The sequence below is a fragment of the Pteronotus mesoamericanus genome, unplaced genomic scaffold, assembly GCF_021234165.1.
Source record: "Pteronotus mesoamericanus isolate MK-2021 breed Mesoamerican mustached bat unplaced genomic scaffold, CSHL_Meso_final contig_181, whole genome shotgun sequence".
Lineage (NCBI taxonomy): Eukaryota > Metazoa > Chordata > Mammalia > Chiroptera > Mormoopidae > Pteronotus > Pteronotus mesoamericanus.
The window spans coordinates 12,041,957-12,067,760 of record NW_026555077.1 but is presented as its reverse complement, the minus strand read 5'-3'; the positions used below and the strand labels follow the sequence as shown (position 1 = coordinate 12,067,760).

At 35.0% G+C, this 25,804-nt stretch overlaps 1 protein-coding gene across 1 annotated transcript in view; it reads left to right on the top strand.

Moving 5' to 3' along the window:
* Window positions 1-25,804, top strand: part of COL24A1 (collagen type XXIV alpha 1 chain) — a 299,775-nt gene that overhangs the window by 69,082 nt on the left and 204,889 nt on the right. The window contains 5 exon segments of the mRNA XM_054566926.1: window positions 5,666-5,719; window positions 5,800-5,844; window positions 6,081-6,134; window positions 6,967-7,020; window positions 11,323-11,376. Coding sequence (XP_054422901.1) covers window positions 5,666-5,719; window positions 5,800-5,844; window positions 6,081-6,134; window positions 6,967-7,020; window positions 11,323-11,376 — 261 coding nt within the window.

Below are 25,804 nucleotides of genomic sequence, written 5' to 3'. Positions count from 1 at the left end.
GGATTGATGTTTCTCTCTCACGTTTATGTTTCTCTCCCTCTCTTTCTACATTCCTTCATTTCTCTCTAAAAAATAAATAAATAAAATATTTATTAAAAAACAGTTTCTTCAAAAGTATAAGACATAGAATAGCTACTTCTTTCCTTTGAGAGAGTCTTTCTGACCATCTAATCTGGACAGACACAGACAGTTCTGAACAAAAAAACGTGGCATCCGTTTATATATATGGAATAAAATTAAATAATTGGTTAGGGAAACCATCCTGAACAAAAGGTAGGAAGAAGACTTCACCAATACCATTGAACATTTAAATGTGTAATTTATTTATTATACTAAAAATATGTGACTATCTTGTTTGTCCACTTAATCAGTTTTTTATGCAGTGACTTAAACTCTTGAGTTTTACTCGAGCATCTATTGTAGGCAAAGCACAGTTTAGTATAAGCTATCAAGTGGAAGCCAAAACAATGTAGTCCAGATATGTAGTAGCTATCTGATAATTTTAGATTATTCATTGTAGTGAACATACTGCTACTTCTGATATATCTTCACAAATATATTTTTTCCAGCCAAGCTAATGGTTAATGACAATGATATGAATTGCAGATATTTTTATATATTTATTCAGACCTATATGTTTTAATATTCAGCTGAGCTAAAGGCAAATTTGACACATTTTATGAAATGTAAGGATCTTAATGAAAATAGAATCTTAAAAGTAAACTATTTTTATCCATGTAAAAGTAGGACATGACCATGAGCAGAGATAAGATTTTTCTTTTAAAACCAATTTAGAGTTTACTCTAACATGTGAAGTAGGTGATTAAAACTCTAGAGTTCTATGCCATAAATTATAGCCATAGTATTTTTAGTTTGGACTTGAACACAGGTCTTCTGACTCCAAATTTAATGTTTTTCCCCCCACCTTAAATGTTCCAAGGCAGAAGGTGACAAGTTTACCAAAGGAATACGTCAAGAGTTCAGTTATTGGAACTGTGGTAAAAATCAGGATAACAAACTTTAACTTGCTATTTTTGGACAGCAAGAGTATAGAATTGAGAATCAAAGAAGGTGAGAGGGTCTAAGACCTTTAAACTATTCTCTGACCTAATTCAATGTAGTAATCATAATAAAATTAGCAGTAACAGCTCACTTTTATGTAGTATTTTCTATGTGCTAGTCTTATGGAAAATGTGTTATATCATTTAATTCTCAGAATAACCCTAGACCTCTTAGCTTGTAAGTGTTGCGCCCGGATTTGAAGTCATGTGATCTGTATCCAGAGTCCAAAATTTACCCTTTGTTCTATGCCACCTTCTTAAAAATTATATTACCTTAAAAGTGTATACCAACTGTCATATGAGATTTTACTGGGCTTCATGAGAAGCTCTAGGTAAAGGTAGAGCCAAAAGGACCATTTTTTTCTCAGAACTTAGAATAAGGTTAAACCTGTAAGTAGTAGTCGGTGGCCTTACCAATGGGGAGAGGAGAAAAGGGGCAGGGAGTTGGACTCCAAAGATATTCTTTGTGCCTTCATTTACACCTATTAGCATTATGTTGGTTAGCTCAAAAGCTGCTGTTGTTATGCTTAAGATTAAGAGCAAAATTCTTATCCCGGCCTTAGAGGTCTAGACTTCGTTTTTGTCTGCAGCTTGAGAAGAGTCTGTGCAATAACAAAGCTGTTAATTCTCAGATGTCATGCAGCCTCCCTACTAGGTGGCCATTGCACTTGCTGTCTATCTGAAACACACTGCCTCTACTTTTCTGCCTAGGAGTTAAGTCTTATTTGTTTTTCAGTTCCAGGAATGAGCATTGTGCCTGACACATACTAGGGCTCAGTACAAATAACTGGACTTTCTGTCCCTTCTCTCTCTCCACTCATCCTTTGGTAAACGGGAAATTTTCTACAGGAATTAAAATGGCTAATGACACTAACAACCATCTTTGTAATGAATTCTCATCTCTTCTTCTTCTACATTGACATAGCGTTTTGCACTTTGTGAACTACTTTCACTTACATATCTCTTTTATAAAGTAGATAGAGCAGGTATCTCTATTTTATGTTTATTAAATTTTTAAATCAAAATAATGTGAGCACCTACTATGTAGCAAATGCTGAACTAGATGCTAGGCCTAAAAATATAAACAAATTATGATTTCTGTTGTTGGCAACAATTATAATCTAGTGGCATAGAACTAAAAATAAGCAGTATCGTGCAATGCAATTACTGCTGTTATGGACTAAAATAAAGTCACTGATAAAGGAGCAACTTGCATTATCTCAGAGATTTAGGGTGGGCATCACAGAGGAGATGTCATTTAAGCTGTGTCTTGAAGGTTGTGCATGAATGGGGTAGAGTAGACAAGGCTGAAGAGCTCTTAGACAGAAGAGGGGAGAAGCGGAATGTTTGGGAGATGGAAAGAGGATTGTACCCTGGGAAGTATGGGGGCATGTGAACAGAATGGAAAGAAGTGGCATTCTGAAGATAATTGGGAAAGATGTAGAGCTTTCGTGTACATAGAACACAGTTCATCTGCTTCCCCAGAACTGCAGGCTCTGCTTTATCTCTCAGGTGTTCTTTTCTAGCAAGTCTAGTTCCTGACAAGATGATGTCAATTTCTCTAAATTACTTTTCCATGCAGTTGATTGTTATTATCATTTACTTTCTTGGTTAATGGCAATGATTATCTCCTGTGAGTGCTGGTGGGTATGGTTGGAAAACCTAGTATAGAATTTACAGCCTTCTCCACAGTGTGCTCACTCATATGAACTCTAATTGGCTGGTGGCTGCTGTTTTTATATAAAGAACCTATCCTTGGGTCTCTCTTTTTTTTTTTTAACTTAGTTTGACTCAAAAGTTCTCTACTATTTACCACTGTGTGCAAGGCTCTTTTGCTTCTTTTGCTATATCCTAGACACTCTTAACTAAGCTCCCATGCATGAAATTATTTCTTCACTCTACTTCATCTTCTTGTGGAAGAGAAGTGTGGTAGGTAGGAAGAGCTGAAGGACGTTCAGTTCAGGTTATCTTTGTGGAACTAAAAACTGCTCTTGAGTTACTATGGGTAACTCTCAGAAGACTAGTTTTTCAAAGTAAGATTTCCTACAGAACTTTTGACATGACACAACATATTTGATGTTTTTGGGGGAAGTTCTATACTAATATCATTTTACTTTTTAATTCCCTATTTTACTAAAGCATTTATAATATATATGTTTTTTGATACCTTCCAAAACTTACTACTATTTTGTGAATTTTTAGAGTCTCTAAAAAGCTAAATAGGATATTATGCATACAAAGTACATTTATGTGAAGATTCCAGTCTATGCAAAGTTATATGTTTACTGAAATAAAAGTTAATATTATATTGTCTATAGAAAAAAAAACAATAAGATGACAAAGAAATATTTGCTTATGAGCTATTTCTTTCTGCCATAACCAGTGTGGCTCAGCTGGTTAGGCATCGTACTGCAAAGTGAAAGTTGGATTCCCAGTCAGGCCACAGGCCTGGGTTGCGGGTTTGGTCCCCACTCAGGGCGTTTGCAGGAGGCAACCAAGTGATGTTTCTCTCTCACATAGCTGTTCTCTCCTTCTCTTTCTCCCTCCCTTCCCCTCTTTATAAAAACAAATAAATAAAATATTTTTAAAAGGATATTTCTTTACATACCTATATAGGTTTTTGCTGCATGATTTCTAAATAGAGTTGCTTATTGAATTTTAATACTATCATAAGTTTGAAATCTGTGAACATTGAATAAACTAGCCACTGTAATTATAAGAACAGTTTTCCTTTTGACAGAATTTGTCAGTGATATATCAATATTGCATATCTCTTTATTAAGTTGGAAAGTATTACACTTTGTCTCTCACAGTTCCCTATATTTCAGGATTAAGCAGTTGAAAATAACTTATCTTAATTATATTTCACAGACTTTAGGACTCACCCAAAAGTAAAGATGTCATGTTTTCCATTCTGAAATTTGTACTATATATGTAGACTATTAGAAACACTCCATTATGTTGGGAGATAGAGTTCTAGAAATCCTCCTTTTTAATTTTATTTTTTAAGTTAATTGCTTCCTCCAGTGTTCAGTCCATATTTTACTTCCAAACAATTATGTGCCCATTATTATGTTGGGTCCCGGAGATTTTTTAAAAATGGATAAAACATGCTTTTGCTCTCACAGATTGCACAAAGCAGACAAAAAAAAGTACAGTGCAATATACTCAGCAGTGTAAGTAGAAGGGTGTTCCAGTAGAGCCAGACATGTCCTCAAAGGGTTGGAGCAATAATAAGGGAGAGCATTTCAGAGACTGGAAAACAGTCCATTGTGGCTGGAACGCAGGCAGTGGAGGAGGGAGAAGTAAAGGGGAAGTGGAGACCGGAGGAAAGAGATGACACTGCAAGGGCGGGGGGACGCCTGCCAGGAAGGCTTTGGGATGCTATCCTAAGGTATCTTCATGATAAACAAAAGGGGAAACGTTGTCAGGATTTTCACAAATACACCTTGAAATGTTCCTTAACATTCTGAAGCCATGAAATAGAGGTTTAAAGCAATTTGGTCTCCTAGGGTGAATGATGATGTGGTAGTCAGGCACAGAGAAGTAGCAAGAGAAAGAAGTAAAATGAAGGCACCCATGACAGAAAAATGACATCTGATCCCCAAACCATCAAGACATGTCCACCACTTTTTTCAAATTTTGTTTTCAGATACCTTTATTGTTGCTCTGTCCTTTGTCTTTTATCTGTCGAATCTGTCGAAGACTCTCTTGTTTGCAAGAGATGGTCGTGGTAGTCATGTTTTTGAGGAATCTTGCATTGGAGCACTAAACTAAAAACCTCGACATTGATGACAGTATCTTTTTCATATTGTCCCCAAATGTTAAATGATAAATGAATGAGATAAGCCTAGAAGAATAGTCTTTTGTTGACTACTCAGTTTATCTCTGAAATTATGTTAAATTTTCTCATTCTGTAAATTTCAAATAATGAAATAAAATCATTGGAAGCCTTGGCCCATAGTAACTTCCCAATAAATATTTGCTGAGTAAGTAGGTGAAATAAGAATCTAAGACAATCATGTAAAGTATTTATTGAGTATTTCCTGGGAACATGGCACTAAAATATTTTCCCTGTTTTAAAGATATTGTCTAGTTGGAAAAATATTTCAAGGTGAATGTCATGGACATTAAGTATTATAGAAACTCAAGGAAGGAAAGGATACTTGTGGACTAGACTAGTATGAGAAGGCTTCAGGAAATAGGATGGACTTTACTAAAGTTTGAAAAATGCATATAATATCATTATCTAAGATACTAATACTAAGATATTATCTAAGTATGGGGAGAAAAAGAGGTTGTTGAGGAGGAGTGCACATATGGAAGCTTAGTGAGATGAGCTGTTCTGGGTTAATTAATTAATTGATTTTACAATATTCTCTTTCTTATTTATTGGTTTTAGAGGGAGAGAGAGATACCAGTTTGTTCTACTTATTTGTGCATTCATTGGTTACTTCTTATATGTGCCCTGACAAGGGATTAAACACACAGCCTTGGCATAGCAAGACAATGCTCAAACCAACTGAGCTACCCAGCCAGGGATACCATATTCTCTTTCTAATATTAGTGGATATTTAATACCTTTCTATCTTACTGCTTTCCAGGGCAGTGCTGGCCCAGTGGGACCAATTGGACCTCCTGGAATTCCTGGCCCAAAGGTATGGATGCCTCCATTTGCCTAATGGATATTAAATTTAATTTCTCTGTGATGTCACAAAATATCACTTTTATTTTTTAGGGTCTTTCAGGGAATAAGGGCCTACCTGGAATCAAAGGTGATAAGGTGATTTAAATATTTACATTATCATAGAGATAATTTCTTATCACATTTGTTGAGCCAACACAACTTTTAAAATATTTTGTTTTAATATATGGGATCTAATCTGTACTATCAATTATATAATTTTTATCAGAAGTAGAGAATATAGAGAAGTTATTCTTCTATAACTAATATTTGCTTTCTTTTAATATGCCATGTTTGCAAAGCTTATTTGTCTTTGTATGAAATGTTCTCTATAGGGTGAACAAGGCATTGCAGGAGAGCCAGGAGAACCAGGGTATCCTGGAGATAAGGTAACTGGTTTGTTTGTTTTTTTTACAATTAATTTTAAGCCAGTAAAAATGTACAAATTCTTTAAAAAGAAAGAATCATTATTTTAACATATATTTTGTTGTGATATGGTATCAATGTGGTTTTATATGTTTTGTTTGCAAAAGTTTTCTCAGTTATTTAAGAAAACTTGCGTGAATTCTTTTTAGTAGTTTGAAAATAAAGTCATGTGTTGCTTAAGGACAGGGATATATTCTGAGAAATGAGTGTTAGGTGATTTTGTCTTTGTGCAAACGTTGTAGAGTGAACTTACACAAAGGTAGTATAGCTTACTACTTCCAGGCTACAAACCTGTACAGCACGTGACTGTACTGAATATTGTAAGCCCTTGTAACACAAAGGTCACTATTTGTGTATCTAAACATATCTAACACAGAAAAAGTACAGTAAAAATGCATGCTGTTTTATATCCATCTTTTATAAGTAGAAAGTGTAAACTAAAGTATAGATTAGTAAATACATAAACCAGTAACATAGTCATTGCTATCATTAACAAGTCGAATATATTATTCATAATTATATGTGCTATACTTTTATACAACTGGCACACAGTAGGTTTGTTTATACCAGCATCACCACAAACATGAGTAATGAATTGTGCTATGACGTTATGATGGCTATGATGTCTCTTGGGGATAGGAATCTTTCAGCTCCATAATAATCTTATGGGACCACTGTGATATATATAATCTGTTGTTGAATAAATCATCATTTTGCAGCACACAACAACAGAGGCACTCATGCCTTTTTTGGTATAATAGCTTTTCTCTTCCCTCTATTATTCTCTTCTCTTAGGGCGCTACTGGTTTTCCAGGACCACCAGGCATGAGAGGAAAGCCAGGACCTTCAGTAGGTTTGAACTTTTGCTTTACTCTTTCTAATGAAGGGAATGGACACCATGACATGAGTCTCGAAACTTATTGGTATTAGTTGAGTATCAGGAGTGGTACATAAGCCTACCAGGCTGGAATTTTCTCTCTGAAGTTTTGCAGTATAGCTAATCCCTCCAGTTTTCAGCTCACATCTGTAGGCTTTTGGATCTTACCCTCCCCACTCCCTCAACTCAAGCTAAAACCAAATTTCTGTGAGCCCTAAAGATCTTGGTGGATCTATCATTAAACTAAACAGAGAATATAAAATATCTTAAATAATATTGTAATTTTTCCATACATCTGTTTCATTATGAAACATTCTGAAAAAAGGATATCATGTTATGTTCTCTTGTGGGTCCAAATATTCTAGTTCCTTTTTTTTCTTTTTTTTTTAACCCTTCTGCATCAATTGGTTGAGAAAAAAAGATACCTTATATTGGAATTAACATGAAACCCAATTAATTATAAAAATAAATTAGGAAATAATAAAAATTATTGGAGTAAAATAGTTAAAACATGAGTTAAAAAATATTATCTCTGCATGTTAAAAATTACAATAATTATTATAGTTACCATTTACTGAGTGTTTATCAAGTACCAGACACTATTCTAAGGTCTAATTTAATCCTTAAAACAATTACTTGAATTTGGTAAATTATTATTCCTACTTTACAAATTAGGGAAGCTGAGACACAGAGAGTTAAATAACTTGCTCAAGGTCCCACAGTTAGTTGGTGGCCACCTGGTAAAGTGTAATTAATCACATATGTCAGAGCCCTTCCTCTTAGTGGCTGTCATACTGTTTTAGGATTTAACATTTTAAGGCTTAGTATTTTAATATTGATTAACTCTATGAAAGTGAAGCTTATTGTAGATAAACAAAATTAGATATAAAATTATAATTTATTAATATAACATTAAAATAAGCACTTCAAAAAGAGTGTTGTTTTCCTGAGCAATTCATCATGTTCCTTCTAACTCCATGCGCCTATCCCAGGATTACTTTTGCATCAAAGAAAGCAGCATGTTACAGAGCTTTATATATCTTATTCTTTATGACTTCTAACAGTGGCAGCATTTCATATATACCTCTCAGGTAGTATTTAATTCAAAGAACAATATTTGGCATCTGTCAGATGAAATGGTGGTGGTAAGCTCTGCTTTTGCTAATTTATCTCCCTGGACTCAGGGTAGACCCAGTCAGCCATGTTCCCAGACTTGTGCCCTGGAGTTGAATCTTGAAACTCCAAAGTGCATAAACAGGACATGAGAACAGGTCATGAAGCTAAAACAAACAAACACACACCTTCTGTTTTTCAAGGATACTTCTCAAATATGTAACAGGGACTTTTGATATCTGTAGTGGTTGGCAAAATAAGACCCTAACTTTAACTTTTCACATCTTCATTTTGTATAATGCGAGAGTTTTCTAACTTTTGTAAAAGTAGAAGGAAATGGTACCACACATTTTTCTAAGGCCAACACTAAGTAATAAGATACCAGTATAACTCTGTTTTGCTTTACCCTTAGGTACTTGAGAAAATTAGAATCAAATATCTTGCTTCTATAAGAAAGCTTTTAAGTGTCTCCCTTACTTTTTGATTCAGTTTATATTGATAATATTCATGGAGGTGGGGGAATCACTAGAGTGAGAAACAGAGACTTAGATTTTAGTCCCAGACCCGACGCTCACCTTCTATGACCTTGGGCACTTCACCACTGAGGTATCCAGTGTCTCATGTCTACTGTGAGTTAGACTGTATCATAGTTAAGGCTCCTTGCAACTCTGTGACTAATATTTTCCAACCTCAGTTCTTGTGCTTACTAATATTTCTCTAGTCTAAGGTAAAGAAAAGGCAGAGAGCCTATTCCACCTTTAACACATTGTCTTAAAACCCTTAATATTTTTTTCTCTGGAATAAGTCACTAGAAACTCTTGATGTGGTTCTTTTAGGGCAGTGATGCAGGGAGCATGAGATGGTGAGAGTGAAGCTTTTAGATGCTCATTTTATACCTCTCTGTATTATGCTAATAAAAAGCTAAGCAGGGATTACTTTGGTAGGTGATGATTGACCATCTTTTGTTGGATCAAACCTTTTGAAAAAATATACTTTGGACTGAAGATAGGATAGAAACTTATGAATTTATATTTGTGAAATGGCCTTGTCTTTGGTCTCTTGTTTATCACTTGTTTATATCTTATTATTAGAAAAAATTGTAGAGGTTTGGCCTGGGAACTTTCCCTAGTTATGGAAGGAGAGACACCTGTATAGTGAAAAATCGCTTATGCACAATCAGTTATCATATTAAAAAGAAATTATACAAGTTAGTGCCTACCCTAAAGCATTTATTTACTATCATGGAAGAATGTCAAAATCATATGAATGTATTGTTTATTTTATATCTCCCGCTTTTGGTTTTACATTATCTAAGATTTTGGTGTTACTAATATTGTTTCCAAATGAATCTAAGTTGTAACATGAAAGAATATTTTCAAGATTAAAAGTCCTGTTTTGGAAGGTTTTTGCATTCTGGAATAGGGAAGCCTTTGCTCTGCAAGTGTTTAAAAACTATCAATATAAAGTTTAAAAATATTCTTTCCTTGAAACAGATAAAATATATTATGTTACATTAATTTTATTGTATCATACTATATTATATCCTTTCTATTTTTAACTAGAACTTGTTACCGTTTATAGAGATTTACTCAATCATTACTGAATTCTCTAAAAGCTTCTTGAAAACTAAGTGTTCATAAATGAATATTGACACTCAAGGGAACTTTCAGTTGAAGTTTTTCAAAATGAAAACTTACTTGAAGAACAGGTAAAGTTATTCCACTATTTATGTTTTAAAATACCTGGTTGTCAGCCAACTTTTCTGAAAACCAAAGCCTAGGGTAGTGTTATTTTTTTTCCCCCTCAAAGCTTATATATTTAACTTGTTTGGATGTGGCCACTAGAGGGCCCCAGTGAGAACACCATCTCCATTTCTAAGAAAGGTATTTGTCATTTCCAGAACAAGACTCATCCTGGATACTGATGATGATGAATTGTGATTTGGTTTATTTAAGAGAACTTAAATGAAGTTTTGCATAATGTATTATGTTTACCTATATCGATTGCAGTAGTTGTATTGTGTACTGTTTATGTCCAGATAGTCTAGCACTATTTGAGAATGGATTTAGTAGATATAGAAAACTACACTTTACTTCTGGAAAAGTGGATAAACTTATATTGTATATTGTAATTTTATATAACCTGAGGCCTATTTAAGTCAAATTTGAAACTCACATAGAAATGTTATATGACAGAAATAATGAATTTATAGTGTTTCTTGTGAAGACAAGGGTATCAGGCTACTGGCCTTTTTTGTTCTGTTTTTGTCTCTTGAGAGCTTTGCTAGCCCACTCTAGTTTCAGGCTTAATCCCCACTTCTCTTCCTTCTGACCTCCCTCTACAGCCCTGATATCACATTGCTATTTTGAATGTCATAAAATGGCTTCAGAGTTATTGAAACCAAACCCTCAGATTTTTAACTAAAGGATAAAAATAATCTAGGAATTCTGTGCATCATCCAAAAGAGGAGAGAGGCTGTGAAGGGAAAGATTAATGGTTATAAAATTGATTAACATTTAATGAGTACTTCCTGTGTGCCAGGCACTGTGCTTAGCACTTTACATATATTATCTCACTTAATTATTACAGTTGACTGTGTAAGAATGTCAGTAATATTATTATTATTCCTATTTTATTGATGAGAAAACTGAGACTTAGAGAAATTAAGCAACAAGCATTTAAATCCAGATGATTCTTAATTACTTAATCAGGCCCCTTACAGTAGCAAAGGATACAGGAATTTTCAAACAGTCCTAAAACCATGGTTATTTATGAAAGCTGTTCTTCTTCTAGGGCTCCCTATGTTGTTAAGTCAAAATTTATTATCTGTGGGTAATGTGCACACATGCACAGTTTTATTTCTTGATTTGAGCATTTAACTCATTAAATTGTATGTCTAACACTAAAGAGTAAATACATGCTACATCCCTACATATTTTATTTAAATAAGTTATCCACACTCATGGTTACAAATTAAGCCTTTTAGAATGGTTGCTACAATTTGTTTGACAATATATTGAGTGTTGTTTGCTGAAATGTCATTACAACTTTGTGTGGCATAATATATGGAGAGTTCTTTGCTTACCATGTGTCTTTTTCCCTTTCAATTGTACTCATTAAATCAATGTTTATATTTTTATTTCCTTCCCACCCCATTTTAGGGCCAACCAGGTGATCCAGGACCCCAAGGACCGTCTGGCCTTCCAGGACCGGAGGTAAAATATGGGTGGGAAGATGATAAATTTGAAAGGAAAAATAGAGAAATTAAATTAGGTTCTTAAAACATGCTTTTACATAATAGGTTTAAGAAAGATTATCTTTAAAGTTTGTATCTTTGTAAATAGTTTGGATTAAATTTTTTTCTGTTACGTCAGGAGATATGCAACAGAAGTCCCAAGAAAATGGAAAAGGAATTAGCCACATGATAGTCCTGATTCTCTCACAAATGATTTATTTGTTCTACACAACTATTAGTAACTCATACTTGGGGCTTGGAATCATATTTAAGGACATAAACTCCACTGAGTTTTTAATTCAAAATTCTTCTACTTTTTGCTATATACATATGTCATTTGGATCTCATATCCTAAAATAAGTACAATTAAGTCTGTAGTACATATATCAGATTTGCTTGTATATTCTTTGAAATTTTGGCTATGGCTTAATGCTTGATGTACTGTGGCTTTTTCTCCTGCAAGCCTGCATAGAACATAAGCTTCTGAGATGAAACATTTGAGTTTTTAAAAAATCATTTGATGAGTCAAAGATATACCACAGGGATCTCAAGCTCCTGATGCTCTAGTTCAGAAATGTAAGTCAAGATATATACATATATACTCATTCACATCCAATTCAGAGTCATAAATGCAGCAGTAAAGCTGAGAAAATCAATTTTTGGCTTCAGAATAAATAAACTCAGAGCAGTAAAGTTCCCATGGTGTCAGAGAAGGAGGCAGGGTTTCTAGGAATAGCACTGTACTGATGCTTTCTCACTCTCTTTGTAAACCATCAGATCTACTTCTTACTCCACAGCTGTCTTCCAGGGTTGGCTGATTTCATGAACAAATGTCTATTTTTATCTATTGTCAAATTTAAAACATATTGAATATTGACAGTTCAAAAATCTAAAAACTATCTTGTGTATGAACTTAAAAAATGAAAAAATAGGAAGATAGTAGGAGGTAAAACACAGCAATATATAGATGTCATCATTCTGGGAAAAAGGAAATTATTTTAAGTAATTGAAGTAATTATTAACAGATAATTAAAACAGTAATTAACAGATTAATATAATTTTATGAGCCTACATTCTTTTAATCATTTTTTATGAAAATATTCCTGGACCGAATGGTGTTTACCTATTTTTTCATACTGAGAAGAAAGAACTAACTGATCCTCCATTATCTTTAAAGGTTGTTATTATGAACATGGATTGTTTTGTTATAACTGCAGTTATAGACGGCATGCATACTGGGAAGGACAGATTCACCTTATTACTATCAGTATGGTTTTGGACCCTTTTCTTTTGTATGAAGCCAAGTTAAAGGATACATGGGCTATATTTTTACTAAATACTCAGTCTTCCAAAGATGTCCTTTATTTCTCTGTTGCCTTTGAGACTTTATGATTTGCAGCTATTATTCAAGCATTGTCACATTGTCTTTCCTTTCTGCACTTCCAGTACAAGGTCCTGAACCTTGTTTGTGCCTATTTGTCCTCCTCACCTGTATTAAATTTTTTTCATGGGGCTAAAGACATAATCTGTACCCTCTCAAGCACTGATGCAAGGTTGTTTTGGGATATAGGGCCTAGTCCAAAGATTGTAACTTCTTCTTGATCAAAAGAATACCATATGTAGGCAGTCAAACACTAGGCAATACTTTTATCCAAGGCTTTCTCAACATCAGGCTTTTAAGAGAATTACAGGTCCAAGAATTTAAAATAGTATGTTTAACACTATAGCAAGCCAGGAAAGTTTCTACTTGTACCAGAATTTTCTCAGATAAAAGGTCTTATATGTTGTGCTGAAAACGGACTTTATCCTGTCAGCAATGATCAAAGATTTTCAGGGGTAGGAAATAATCAGACTTGTGTTTTTGACATACCCTTAACAGGAACAAAGGTAAAAGAGAAGAGAGGGAGAAGTCACAAGACCACAGGTTATTTAAGAGGCTAGTACAAGGACAGAGCATTAATGATGAGGGCCTGTGGCAATAAAGAGAAATGTTGGCTTCAAGAAATAATTAGGAAATATAATTCACAGCACTTGAACCACTCAGTTCAGTTTATTCTGTTTGTGTGAGGGAGGAATAAAAGACGATTTTAATATTTCTTGCTTGAACAGTTGGGTAGAATGTGGATCACCTTTCTAAAAACAGAGTTAAAAAGGAGGATAATGATACTCAAATGGGTGTAGATAATGCTTTGGCTTTGAATTAGTTAGAGCTAAAGTGCCTGTAGGTCATACAGGAAATTAGTCTCGTGAGTGCATAGAAAACTGTACGCCTGAAACTCAGAAGAGAGGAATGAACTAGAGATACATGTCTGTACAGTCATCCCCAAAAGGCTATTAGATGAAGCAATTGTAAGAGGTGAATCATTTAGAGAGAGTTGATGGAAAAAAGTTTGAAAATACTAGACCTGGATACTCATCCTCAGAAGGCTACAGTCTCTGCCTCCAGAGCAATTTAAGTTTTAAATTGGCAATATAAGAGCATTAAAATAAACTTTGGTAACTTACAAACATACAGACAAGAAAGAAATCACAATGGGAATTACAAAATATTTGGAACTGAATGAGAACAAGTCACTATAAAAACTTGAGTGTTGCTCCTAAAGCAGCATCTAGGGCAAAATTCACAGGCTTCTCTACAAGGCAAGGAAAATCAAGAATAAATGAGCTACGCAGAGCACACATGTAGGGATTTGTTTCAGAAGAATAAAAAAAAAAAGAAAGAAAGATAGGCTGTGTTTTCTCTGTAAATAGGCAAGTAAATCCCGAGAGTACAAGGAATGTGTGCGTGCAGAGGGCGGGAGTCTGAGTTCTGTGGAGAGTAAGTGGGAGAATGGGTGGGAACTAATACCATAATTGTTATTATAGTGGTAAGTTGTCTTAAGAACTCAGCTGAGATTGAAAAGCTGTTTTCCCAAAATATAGCTACAAAGTCCTGTAAATTTTATTGGAATTGGATTGCAAATTTGAGCCTAAACTTCCTGCTGGCAAAAACAATGAAACATGATCAATGATATGATTCCCTTCTCTCTTGGATAAAAAGATATTAATTGTTCAAAAGAAGGGCAGCAATTTATGGTATTGTATGATTTTCTTCTGTAAATATAGGTTGATATCATAATGCCAAAGTACAATTTAGTAAAAGTAACTGTAGTAAAAGGCCAAAAGGACACCAGAGTATATACTTCTGTGATAACTTTTGTTAATTATTGGATGATGAAATGTTTTGGTTAACATCTGTAAATATGGGATTAATATCTTCTAAGTGAAAATTGAGGAATTAGACTGAGTATCTTGAGCAGATTATTTGGTGTTTCTTTCTTGTGAAAGTTATGATGTAATCCTATATTTAATTTTATCTTTTTCTAAATGGCTTATCATTTGTCCCATAAACATTTGTTAAGCAATTTGTCTTTGCTTCAGTGATTTTAGAATGCTACCTCTATCATATTCTAAATTTCTATGGTTCTTGGGTCTATGCCTAGACTTTGTTTTCTTTTCCACTTGAGTAGTTGTCTATTCCTGCACAAGTATCACATTGCTTTAATGATTGAAGTTTATGGTACTTTTTAACTTTATTAAGGAATAACTGGAAATATTGACATATATTTGTATGTATTTAAAGTTTATAATGTAATTATATATATGTACACACATATGGACACACACACATTCACACACATTGTGAGATGATTACCACAGCGAAGATAATTAACACATCCATCACCTCACATACCTAACTTTTAAATTTTTTTTTTGTGGTGAGAATGCTTAAGATCTTTTCTCAGCAACCTTTCAGTATGTAGTATCATATTTTACCTATAGTCACCATGCTGTACATTAGATCCTCAGAACTGATTCTCCTTGTAACTGAACATTTGTACCCTTGGACCTACATCACCCATTTCTTGCTCCCTCCCAGCCTGTCAACCACCATTCTCTTCTCTTTTTATATTAAATCAGCTTTTTAAAAACTTTTTTATATTTTATGTATTTGATAACATACATTATTTGTCTTTCTCCGGTTTATTTCACTTAGTATAAGGCCTTCCAGGTTCACCCATGTTGTTACAATTGCAAAATTTCATTCTTTTTATGGTTTAATAATATTTCATTTTGTATATACTGTGTTTTTTATGTTGAGGAACATTGAGGTCATTTCCATATCTTGGCGGTTGTGAATAATGCTGCTGTAAATGTGGGGGTGCATATATCTTCTTGAGTTATATTTTTCTTTTATTCAGGTAAGTAAAGAGAAGTGGAATTGCTGGATCATGTAGTTCTATTTTTAATTTTATGATGGTAATTCACATTACCATCAACATTGTACAGGTATTCCCAGCCATTGTAACAGGTATGAGGTATTGTCTCATTTTGGTTTTGATTTGCATTTTACCTGATGATTAATGATATTGAGAACCTTTTCATGTATCTGTTGGCCATCTGTGTATCTTCTTTGGAAATATGCTGTTCAGACCCTCTGTCTATTTTTCAGTCAGATTGGATTTGTTGCTATTGAGTTTCATGAGTTCTTTGTTTTGGATATTAAACCCTTATAAAATATGTGGTTTGCAAATATTTTCTTCCATACTGCTTTTCCCTCTTCAATTTATTGATTGTGTCCCTTGCTTTATGGAAGTGCTTTAGTTTGATGTAGTCCCATTTGTTTATTTTAGCTTTTGTTGCCCATCTCTTATCCAGGAAATCATTGCCAAGATCAGTGTCTAGGAGCTTTCTGCCTATTTCTTCTAGGAGTTTTGCAGTTTCAGGTGTTATATTTAAGTGTTTGATCCATTTGGAGTTACTTTTTGTGAGTGGTGTAAGATAGTGGTCCAGTTTCATTCTTTGGCATGAGTATATTCAATTTTCCTAATATTGTTTATTGAAATGACTCTTCCTCCCCCACTGTGTTGTTCTTGGTGCCCTTGTCAAAAATCAGTTGACTGTATATGCATGAGTGTATATCTGGGCTTTCTATTCTGTTCCACTGATCTATAGCCAAAGCAATCCTGAGAAAGAAGAACAAAGTTGGAGGTGTCACCTTCTGATTACAAGCTATATTACAAAGCTATAGTAATCAAAACAAAGTTTTCATACTTTAAATCTTCTTTTGTTGTCATACTTTGGTACCATAAAATCATTGTACTTTATTGTATATTTTCATTAGATTCCACATATGAGTGAAATCATATGGTATTTATCTTTCTCTGACTGGCAAATTTCACTTAGCATAATGTTCTCCAGGTCCCATTCATGCTGTTGCAAAGGGTAAAATTTTCTTCTTTTTTACAGCCGGTAGTAGTCCATTTGTAAATGTACCATAGTTGTTTTATCCACTCATTTATTGATGGACACTTGGGCTGCTTCCAAATCTTGGCTATTGTAAATAATGCTGCAATAAACATAGGTGTGCTTATATTGTTTCAAATTAGTGCTTTGGGTTTCTTTGGATAAATTCCCAGAAGTGGGATCACTGGGCCATAAGGCAGTTCCATTTTTAATTTTTTGAGATAATTGCATACTGCTTTCCACAGCGGCTGTACCAACCTGCATTCCCACCAATAGTGCAAAAGGGTTCCCCTTTCTCTACATCCTCGCCAACACTTGTTTGTTGATTTGTTGATGATAGCTATTCTGACAGGTATGAGGTTATATCTCGTTGTGGCTTTGATTTGCATTTCTCTGATGATTAATGACATTAAGCATCTTTTCATATGTCTATTGGCCATCTCTATGTCCTCTTTGGAGAAGTGCATATTCAGGTCTTTTGCCCATTTTTTAATTGGATTGTTATTTTGGTGTTGAGTTTTATAATTTCTTTATAAATCTTGGATATTAACCTCTTATGAGATGTAGCAGCAAATATATTATCCCATTCAGTGGGTTGTCTTTTTATTTTGTTGATGGTTTCCTTTGCAGTACAAAAATTTTAGTTTGGTATAGTTCCATTTGTTTATTTTTCTATTGTTTCCTTTGCCTGAGGATATATATCAGAAAAAATATTGCTATAAACAATGTTTGAGATTTTATTGCTTGTGTTTTCTTCTAGGATTTTTATGGTCTTGAGTCTAACATTAAGTCTTTAATCCATATTGAATTTACTCTTGTGTGTGGTATAAGAAGGTGGTCTAGTTTCATTTTTCTGCACATAACCTATCCAATTTTCCCAACATCTATTGAATAAACTATCTGTAGCCCATTGAATGTGTTTGCTTCCTCTGTCAAATATTAATTGACTGTAAAGACATGGGTTTATTTCTGGGTTCTTTATTCTGTTCCATTGATCTATGGGTCTGTTTTTACACCAGTACCATGCTATTTTGATTACTATGACTTTATAGTATAGTTTGATATTAGGTAGCATAGTTCTTCTTTCTCAAGATCACTGTTGATATTTGACATCTTTTGTGGTTTTATATAAATTTTTGAAATATTTTTTTCTAGTTCTGTGAAATACATCATTGACAGGAATTACATTGAATCTATAGATTGCTTTGGGTTATATGGGCACTTTAAAGATATTAATTATTCCTATCCATGAACGTGATACATGCTTCTACTTATTTATATCTTCTTCTATTTCTTTTTTCAGTGTCATAATTTTCTGAGTACAGGTCTTTTACATCCTTTGTTAGGTTTATTCCTAGGTATTTTATTCTTTTTGTAGCAGTTGTGAATGGTACTGTTTATTTACTTACTTACTTACTTATAGAGAGTGGAAGGGAAGGAGAAAGAGAGAGAGAGAAACATCAATGTGTGGTTGCCTCTCGAGAACCCCCTACTAGGGACCTACTAGGGACCTGGCCTGCAACCCAGGAATGTGCCCTGACTGGGAATCAAATCAGCATCCCTTTGGTTCAGGGGCTGGCACTCAATCCACTGAGGCACACCAGCCAGGGTGCTGTTGTTTTCTTAATTTCCCTGTTAGTTTGTTATTGGCATATAAAAATTTTACTGATTTCTGGATATTGATATTTGTATCCTGCTACTTTGCTGAATTGATTTATCAGTTCTAGTAGTTTCTTGAGGGAGTCTTTGGGGTTCTCCATGTACATTATCATGTTATCTGCAAATAATGACAGTTTTACTTTTTCCCTTACAATTTGGATGCCTTTTATTTATTTATTTCTTTTTAAAAAGATTTTATTTATTTACTTTTAAAGAGAGGGGAAGGGAGGGAGAGAGAGGGAGAAAAACATCGTTGTATGGTTGCCTTTCACATGCCCCCAACTGGGGACCCAGCCTGTAATCCAGGCATATGCCTTAACTAGGCAATCATTTGGTTCACAGGCAGGCACTCAATCCATTGAGCCACACCTGCCAGGGAGGATGCCTTTTATTTCTTCTTGTCTGACTGCTCAGGCTACAACTTCCAGTACTATTTTGAATAAGACAGGTGAAAGCAGACATTCCTGTCTTGTTCCCGATCTTAAGGGGAACATTTGTGGCTTTTGCCCATTGAGTATGATACTGGCAGTGAGTTTGTCATATGTGACCCTTATTATATTTAGGTATGTTCCCTCTAAACCCACTTGGCTGAGAGTTTTTATGATAAATGGGTGATGGATTTTATCAGGTGCTGTTCTGCCCATTCAGATTCTCTGATTATTCCTGATGTAGTTTTGGAAAATTGTATGTTTCTAGGAATTTATCCATTTCATCCAGGTTGTCGTTTGTTGGCATATAGTTGTTCATAATATTTTCTTAAAACCCTTTGTATTTTTTGGTGTTGGTTATTACTTCTCCCTTTAAATTCTGATTTTATTTATTTGGGTCCTGTCTCTCTCTCTCTCTCTCTCTCTCTCTCTCTGATGAGTCTAGTTAAAGCTTTGTCAACCTTGTTTGTCTGTTCAAAGAACCAGCTCTTGGATTCATTGATCTTTTATATTTTTTTAGACTCTGTTTAATTTATTTCTTCTCTAATCTTTATTATTTCCTTCCTTCTACTCACTTTAGGTTTTGTTTGTTGTAAATCCTCTTAGCTCTTCTTTTTCAGTTCCCTTACTGTACTCGCATACTTGTTTTTCCATATAAACTTTACCGTCAAGCTAGCTTCACTAAAAAAATTGTTGTTGTATTTATTGGGTCTGACTTATATTTGTAAATTAATTTAGGTAGCCGTGGCATTTTTTATGATACTGAATCATCCTCTCCAAGAGCAGTGTATGTCTTTTATATACATATTGTCATGTTTTTCAGAAATGTTTTCAAGTTTTCCTCATAAAGGTTTTTATACATTTTTTATTAAATTTGTTCCAATTTTATTTTTTGTCACTACTGTAAATGGGATTTTCTCTACTATTATATTCTCTAATAGGTTTCTGTGTGTATATGAAGATTATTGATTTCTGAACATTAATTTTACATCATGCTACCTTAATGGTTTCTTTCCTTTTAGTTTTACCATTGATTTTTCAGAAGTTTTGTAGATGTACTCTTATAATTTTCAAATAGAGATCATTTTAGTTCTTTCTCAGTTCTCATACCTCTAATTCAATTCTCATGTCTAATGGCATTGTAATACCTCTGGTACAATGTAGAATTGGAGATAGTGTGCATTCTTGCCTTATTCCTAATCTTAAAGGAAATATTATAATAATTTCTCATGAAGTAAATGCTTGCATTAAAGTTAAAATATGCATATATTTTATCATGTTAAATATTCATAAATTTCTATTTCTTGATGTTTTTAAATCAAGAATGTTGTTATAATTGTCAAATATATATATTTTGACAAATATTTGTTATATTTTCAACATCTAAGGAGATAATTATATTTTCCTTTTAGATATATTTATATTGATCTTATAATAAAGGGTTTTTTATAACTTTTTATGTAATGACTTACTATATAATTTCTGTGTATTGACTATTTCTACATAATGACTATTTTCTATTGCTTTCTTGAAATGCTTTACTTGATCATGGTCTATTATTTTCCTAATATAATGTTAATTCTACTAATATTATTCTACATCAATATTTATAAATGATATTGATCTATAGTTTTCTTTTTCTTGAACTTTATCAAGATTAGGTGTCAATGTTATATTTATTTTAGCAAAATAATTAGAAAGTCTTTATTTTTAGGGCTATGGCATAATTTATGAAACATTGGGACTATATTATCTGTGAGGCTTTGGTTGAATTCCCCTGTGAAACCATCTGGAATTGATGCTTTTTTATGGGGTCGTCCCCTGAAAACTTACTTTATTGCTTTTGTGGATCTGTGGAAATTAGCCTATTTAAACTTTCTATCTTTAATGAGGTCAGCGTTGTTAAATGGTTATTTCCCTAGGAAATGATCTGTTTTATCTAGGTTGTTAAATCTACTTTCATTTAATCATAAACCTGCAAAATTATTCTCATATGATATTTAAATTTTTTTAAATTTTTAATTTTTCATTCATATTTATTCTATTACAGTTGTCTAATTTTCCCCCCTTTGACCTCCTCCACCCATCCCACCCCGCCCCCCTCTCCCACAGTCAATTCCCACTCTGTTGTTCATGTCCATGGGTCAGTCATACATGTTCTTTTTCTAGTCCATTCTCCTTCTTTCCACCGTTGTCCTCCTTCCCCATCCTCTCTGGTCACTTTCAGCCAGCTCAATGTTTCCATGCCTGTGCTTTATTTTGTTCGTTAGTTTATTTTGTTGAAAAGATTCCACCTGTAGGTGAGATCATATGGTATTTGTCTTTCACCAACTGGTTTATTTCACTTAGCGTAATATTCTCCAGTTCCATCCATGTTGTTGCAAAACATAGGAGTTCCTTCTTTCATTTCTTTTTCTTTTTAAATGTAGATTGATTTCATTTATTTATTTTTTTAAATGTTAAATTCATTTAAAATATTAAAAATTTAAATCCATTATAAAGTCTCAGCAGTTTAAACAACATGACACCAGCACAGAAATAATCAAGTAGATCAATGAAATAAAATAAGCATTCTAGAAACAAACATATATCTAAAAATGTAATATATGATTAAATTGATATTTCAAATCAATGGGGAATATAAGGCTTATACAACAAATAAGGTGCATGAACCACTATTACTTGAAATAAAACAAATATAGAGCCCTATTTTACACATTCTACAAAAAAAATATTCAGGTGAGTTAAAAATCAATATGTAAAAATCTAAGGAGTTTTAGGAGAAAATACAAAATCATATTTTTTTACCCTGTAGTAAAATATTTAAACCCAGAAGCTATAAAGTAAAATATTGACAGTATGAACTATATTAAACATTTAAGCCTACATAGTAATATACATATTAAAAAAGCTAAAGGACAGTAATAAAATAGTAGAGTATTTGCAACACATCTAAAAAAGGGTTAATAGGGTTTTTTTAGGGAAAAAAATTCTACAAATATTTAATCAAAAAATGGATAAAGAATACCAAAAAGTCATTTAAAGCTTTTTAAAAATAATACAAACAAGCAAGAAATAGACAAAAACAGGTATAGTTTCAACAAATAATAAAGTAACAATTAAATTAGCACATCATTGTCACAATCGGATTAGTAAGTATTAAAAATATTGGTAATATCAAGTATTGGTGACTGTGAAAGGAATTGGATATTCATAGACTCTTTTTCTTCATCTTCTTAAAGCAGTCCCTTTAGCACATCTCGCAATGCTATTTTGGTGGAGGTGTATTCTTTTAGCCATCTTTTGTCTGGGAAACTCATTTCACCTTCCATTTTAATTGAGAGCCTTCCTGGGTAGAGCAGTCTTGGTTGCAGGCCTTTGCTTTTCATCACTTGGAATATTTCTTGCCATTCCCTTCTGGCTTGTAGTGTTTCTGTTGAGAAGTCAGCTGCTAGCCGTACCAGGGCTCCCTTATATGTTACTTCCTCTTTCTCCCTTGCTTGCTTTAGGATTCTCTGTCTGTCTTTGATATTTGCCATTTTAATGATGATGGGTCTTGGAGTGGGTCTCATGGGTTCCTCTTGAATGGGACCTTCTGTGCTTCCTGGATTTGTGTGACTTTTTCTGTCCTCCAATTAGGGAAGTTTTCCATCATTACTGTTTTAAACAGGTTCTCTATTCCTTGCTCCTCCTCTTCTCCTTTTGGTATCCCTGTTATATGGATATTATTACATTTCAGGTTGCCTTGCATTTCCCTAAACTCCTCTTCATTCATTTTGAGTCTTTTTTCATTTTCTTGCTCTTTCTGGGAGTTTCTTTCTACCTTGTCCTCCAGCTCGCTGATTCGGTCCTCTGCTTCATCGAGCCTGCTTTTGATTCTTTCTACTGTGTTCTTCAATTCAGAAATTGTATTCTTCATTTCCTCTTGTCTTTTATTGATAGTTTCTATGTCCTTTTTCATGCTGATACAGTTTGCAGTAAGTTCCTCGTAGTTTCCCCTGTAGTCTTTGGTAATTCTCTCTGAGCTCACTGAGTTCATTAAGCTTCCTTAGAACCGTTGTTTCGAACTCAATATCTGATAGTTTACTTGCCTCTATTTCATTTATTTCTCTTTCTGGTGATTCCTCCTTTCCCTTTGTCTGAAGGGTGTTTCTTTGTCTTCCCATTATTTGTGAGACTCTTCTATTTTGCTTCTGCTTCTTAAATTGATCTGTCTTGATTTCCTTCTTCTATGAACTTCTATGGTAGTAGACCGCTGTTTTTTCTTTCTGGATCTGCCTCTGATGATGTCAGATATTAACCCTGTCTGACCTTAGGCAGTCTGTTCGAGACTTCCAGGAATCTACTGTCTGTGGCTCTCCCTTTCAGATATCAATGTAGACCCTCTGCACTAAGCAGGCCAGCTTAGAAACACCACAGGACGGGGAAGAGTCCCTCCTAAGGGCAGGGTTATTGTGTCCTCTCCAGCTGCTGCCACTCAGGGGAGTGGTCTGCCTGAGCCAGATGGCTGCTGCCCTATGGGGGAGTGTTGCACTGTGCCACAGCTATAGGGGCATGCCACCGCAGGGGAGTGCTGCAGAGAGCGCAGCACTCCCTGAAACCTGAGGGAAACTGGCTGGGGTCAGCTCACTGGGAGCAGGGCTCTGAAACCCACAGAGCCCGTTGCAGGGTTGTCGCAGATGACGGGGATAAAACACAAAACATCACAAACAATTCTCTGTTTGCCAGGAAAGCTGGAATTCTCTGTCACTTCCCTCTCACTCGATAAGGCCGTGGTACATCCCTCCAGTGCGAAGGCCATCTAGTGGGGAAGGCCCCGTCATCCTTTGTTCCAAGGCTTTTATTGAAAATCTTATCAGTGGGGTGTGTAACAAGAATGCATACGTTATCTCATTGCATTAGCATATTAAGGTTCACAGAGCATAGCTACCTTTAAGAAAGCAAATGACAGGAATTCACTGATATACATGGTCTGAGAGGAGATTAGAATCAACAATAGAGACTATAGATAAGGGGGAAGTAGACTTAAAGGCACCTTAAAGATATAGGGTAAAAAGTGTAAATAAAGTAAATGTCTTAAAAATACCAGGTAAGGGGTGTAAACAGAGATGCTTCACAGCATGAGCTGATCAGAGATTTAAGGGAGGAACAGAGCACACTCCAAGAATTTTACGTCTAGGCCTGACTACCCCAGGACCTGCCAGATCTGATTTAGGCCTGTTTTTCCTGCATTGTTTCAAGCCTGAGCCAGGCAGGGGGAGGGAACCACCAAGAGATAAGGAAACTGCTTCTCGGCTGTAATGAGGACTCTGGCTGTATACAAGCCAAGCCAAGAGGGGCAGGGGCCTTTTTGCCCCTTCTCCATGTCCCCCAATTTCTTATCTGCTGCCTTTATTGGTCAATGCCTGTCTTAGGTTGCCCCTCCCCCGAGGGGTCTTACCTGTCCTTGGCAGGGCCCATCACAAGGCAAAGCAGAGGTCAAGTTGCCTCAGGAGCCTATTTCTCCAAGGCCTCCTGATTATTTCCAGCCTTGGGGCCCTCCAGCCTATCGGCAGGGTTACAGTTTCTGAAACCAGGCCAGGCATTTCCCAACAGGGGAGGAGTTAGCACCAGGATCTTCCTGGCTACTCTTGCAGTTCTCTCCCCAAAGCCTCCTTCCCCAGTCTCTCCTCAAGTGTCTCTAGACCACTCTGCACTCCCTTAGCCAGGGATCTATTATCTCTGGCTGCCATTCCATACTCAGCAGTCAGGCTTTAGCACTACTGGGCCAGGGCCAAGTCCCTCCTTGGGGCAGGGCTATTGTGTTCTCTCATGCTTCTGTTGCTCAGGGGAGTGGTCTGCCTGAGCAAGATGGCTGCTGCCATATGAGGGATGAGTCAGCACCGGGATCCTGCACTACTCTCTCAGTTCTCTCCCCCAAGCCTCCTTTCCCAGTCTTTCCCCAGGCATCTCCAGCCCACTCTGCCCGCTCCTATTCAGGAGACCAGGGTAAATGGCTACAAATAAAAATTTATGCGTTGGCCCTTTAAATGGCTCTTTGCGTCTCCAGCCTCCTGTCTCTGGCAGAGAGCAACCATGTAGTTTTTTACAGCTGGCTGTTAACTGTGTACTTTTGGAGCTCTGTAGGCTGAAGATCCCTGCTTATGGTTTAGACCCAGCTCTTCTCAGGGGGATCCAACTGGCTGTTTCAATATTCTTTTGGTGCTGCTGCCCCTGGGTTCCCCGCTTGCCTTCTTGAGTCTTTACCACAGTCCTTACCAGTTAGGTTGTGCTTAAGCTGTTTGTTCTGTCTGTCCAAGGTTATAAGGCTCATCTCGCTATTGTTCAGTTGTTTGTTCCAGGAGATTTCTCCACAATTTAGTTGTAATTCCTGATTGGTCCTGGGAGGAGGTCATTGTGACTTCCACTCACTCTTTTGCCATCTTGATTTTCTAGTTTTTAAATTTTTAATGGTTATTTCCCATGTATCATTTTATAACTGTTAAATTTTTTTCAATATTTGTGCTTTTTCTTTTTTCCTTAATTAGGCTTGATTCGGTATGTTTAGTTTGCTATCTTTCTCAAAAAAAATCTAAGATTTTTATTTGTCTTATGGGTTTTTTTTTTTCTGTATGTAGCATCTTCTTTTATCTTTATTATTTCCTTCAGGTTCTTTTGGTTAATTTATTTTTTTTGAGTTGAGAATTTCATTTAGTTTCATTCTTTTATTTTTATTCCTGATGTTAGGTGCTATGATTTTTCTTCTGGTCACTTTTTCTTAAAACTCTATTTCATAGATTGTGGTATGGAGTATTTTTACTGTAACAATTTAAGGATATTTTGTAATTTCAGTTTTTATTTCCCTTTTCACCCAAGAGTTATTTAAAAGGTAATTTTAAAATTTCCAACTGGGAGTGCCTGTTGGTTTTAATTTTGTTAATAATTCCTGATTTTATTGCATTGTTATCTGAGACTGTTGTTCTGTTTTTGCAACTTACCAGTCTTGTCTTTGTGACATAATATATGATCACTTTTTGTGAATGTTTTATATGCATT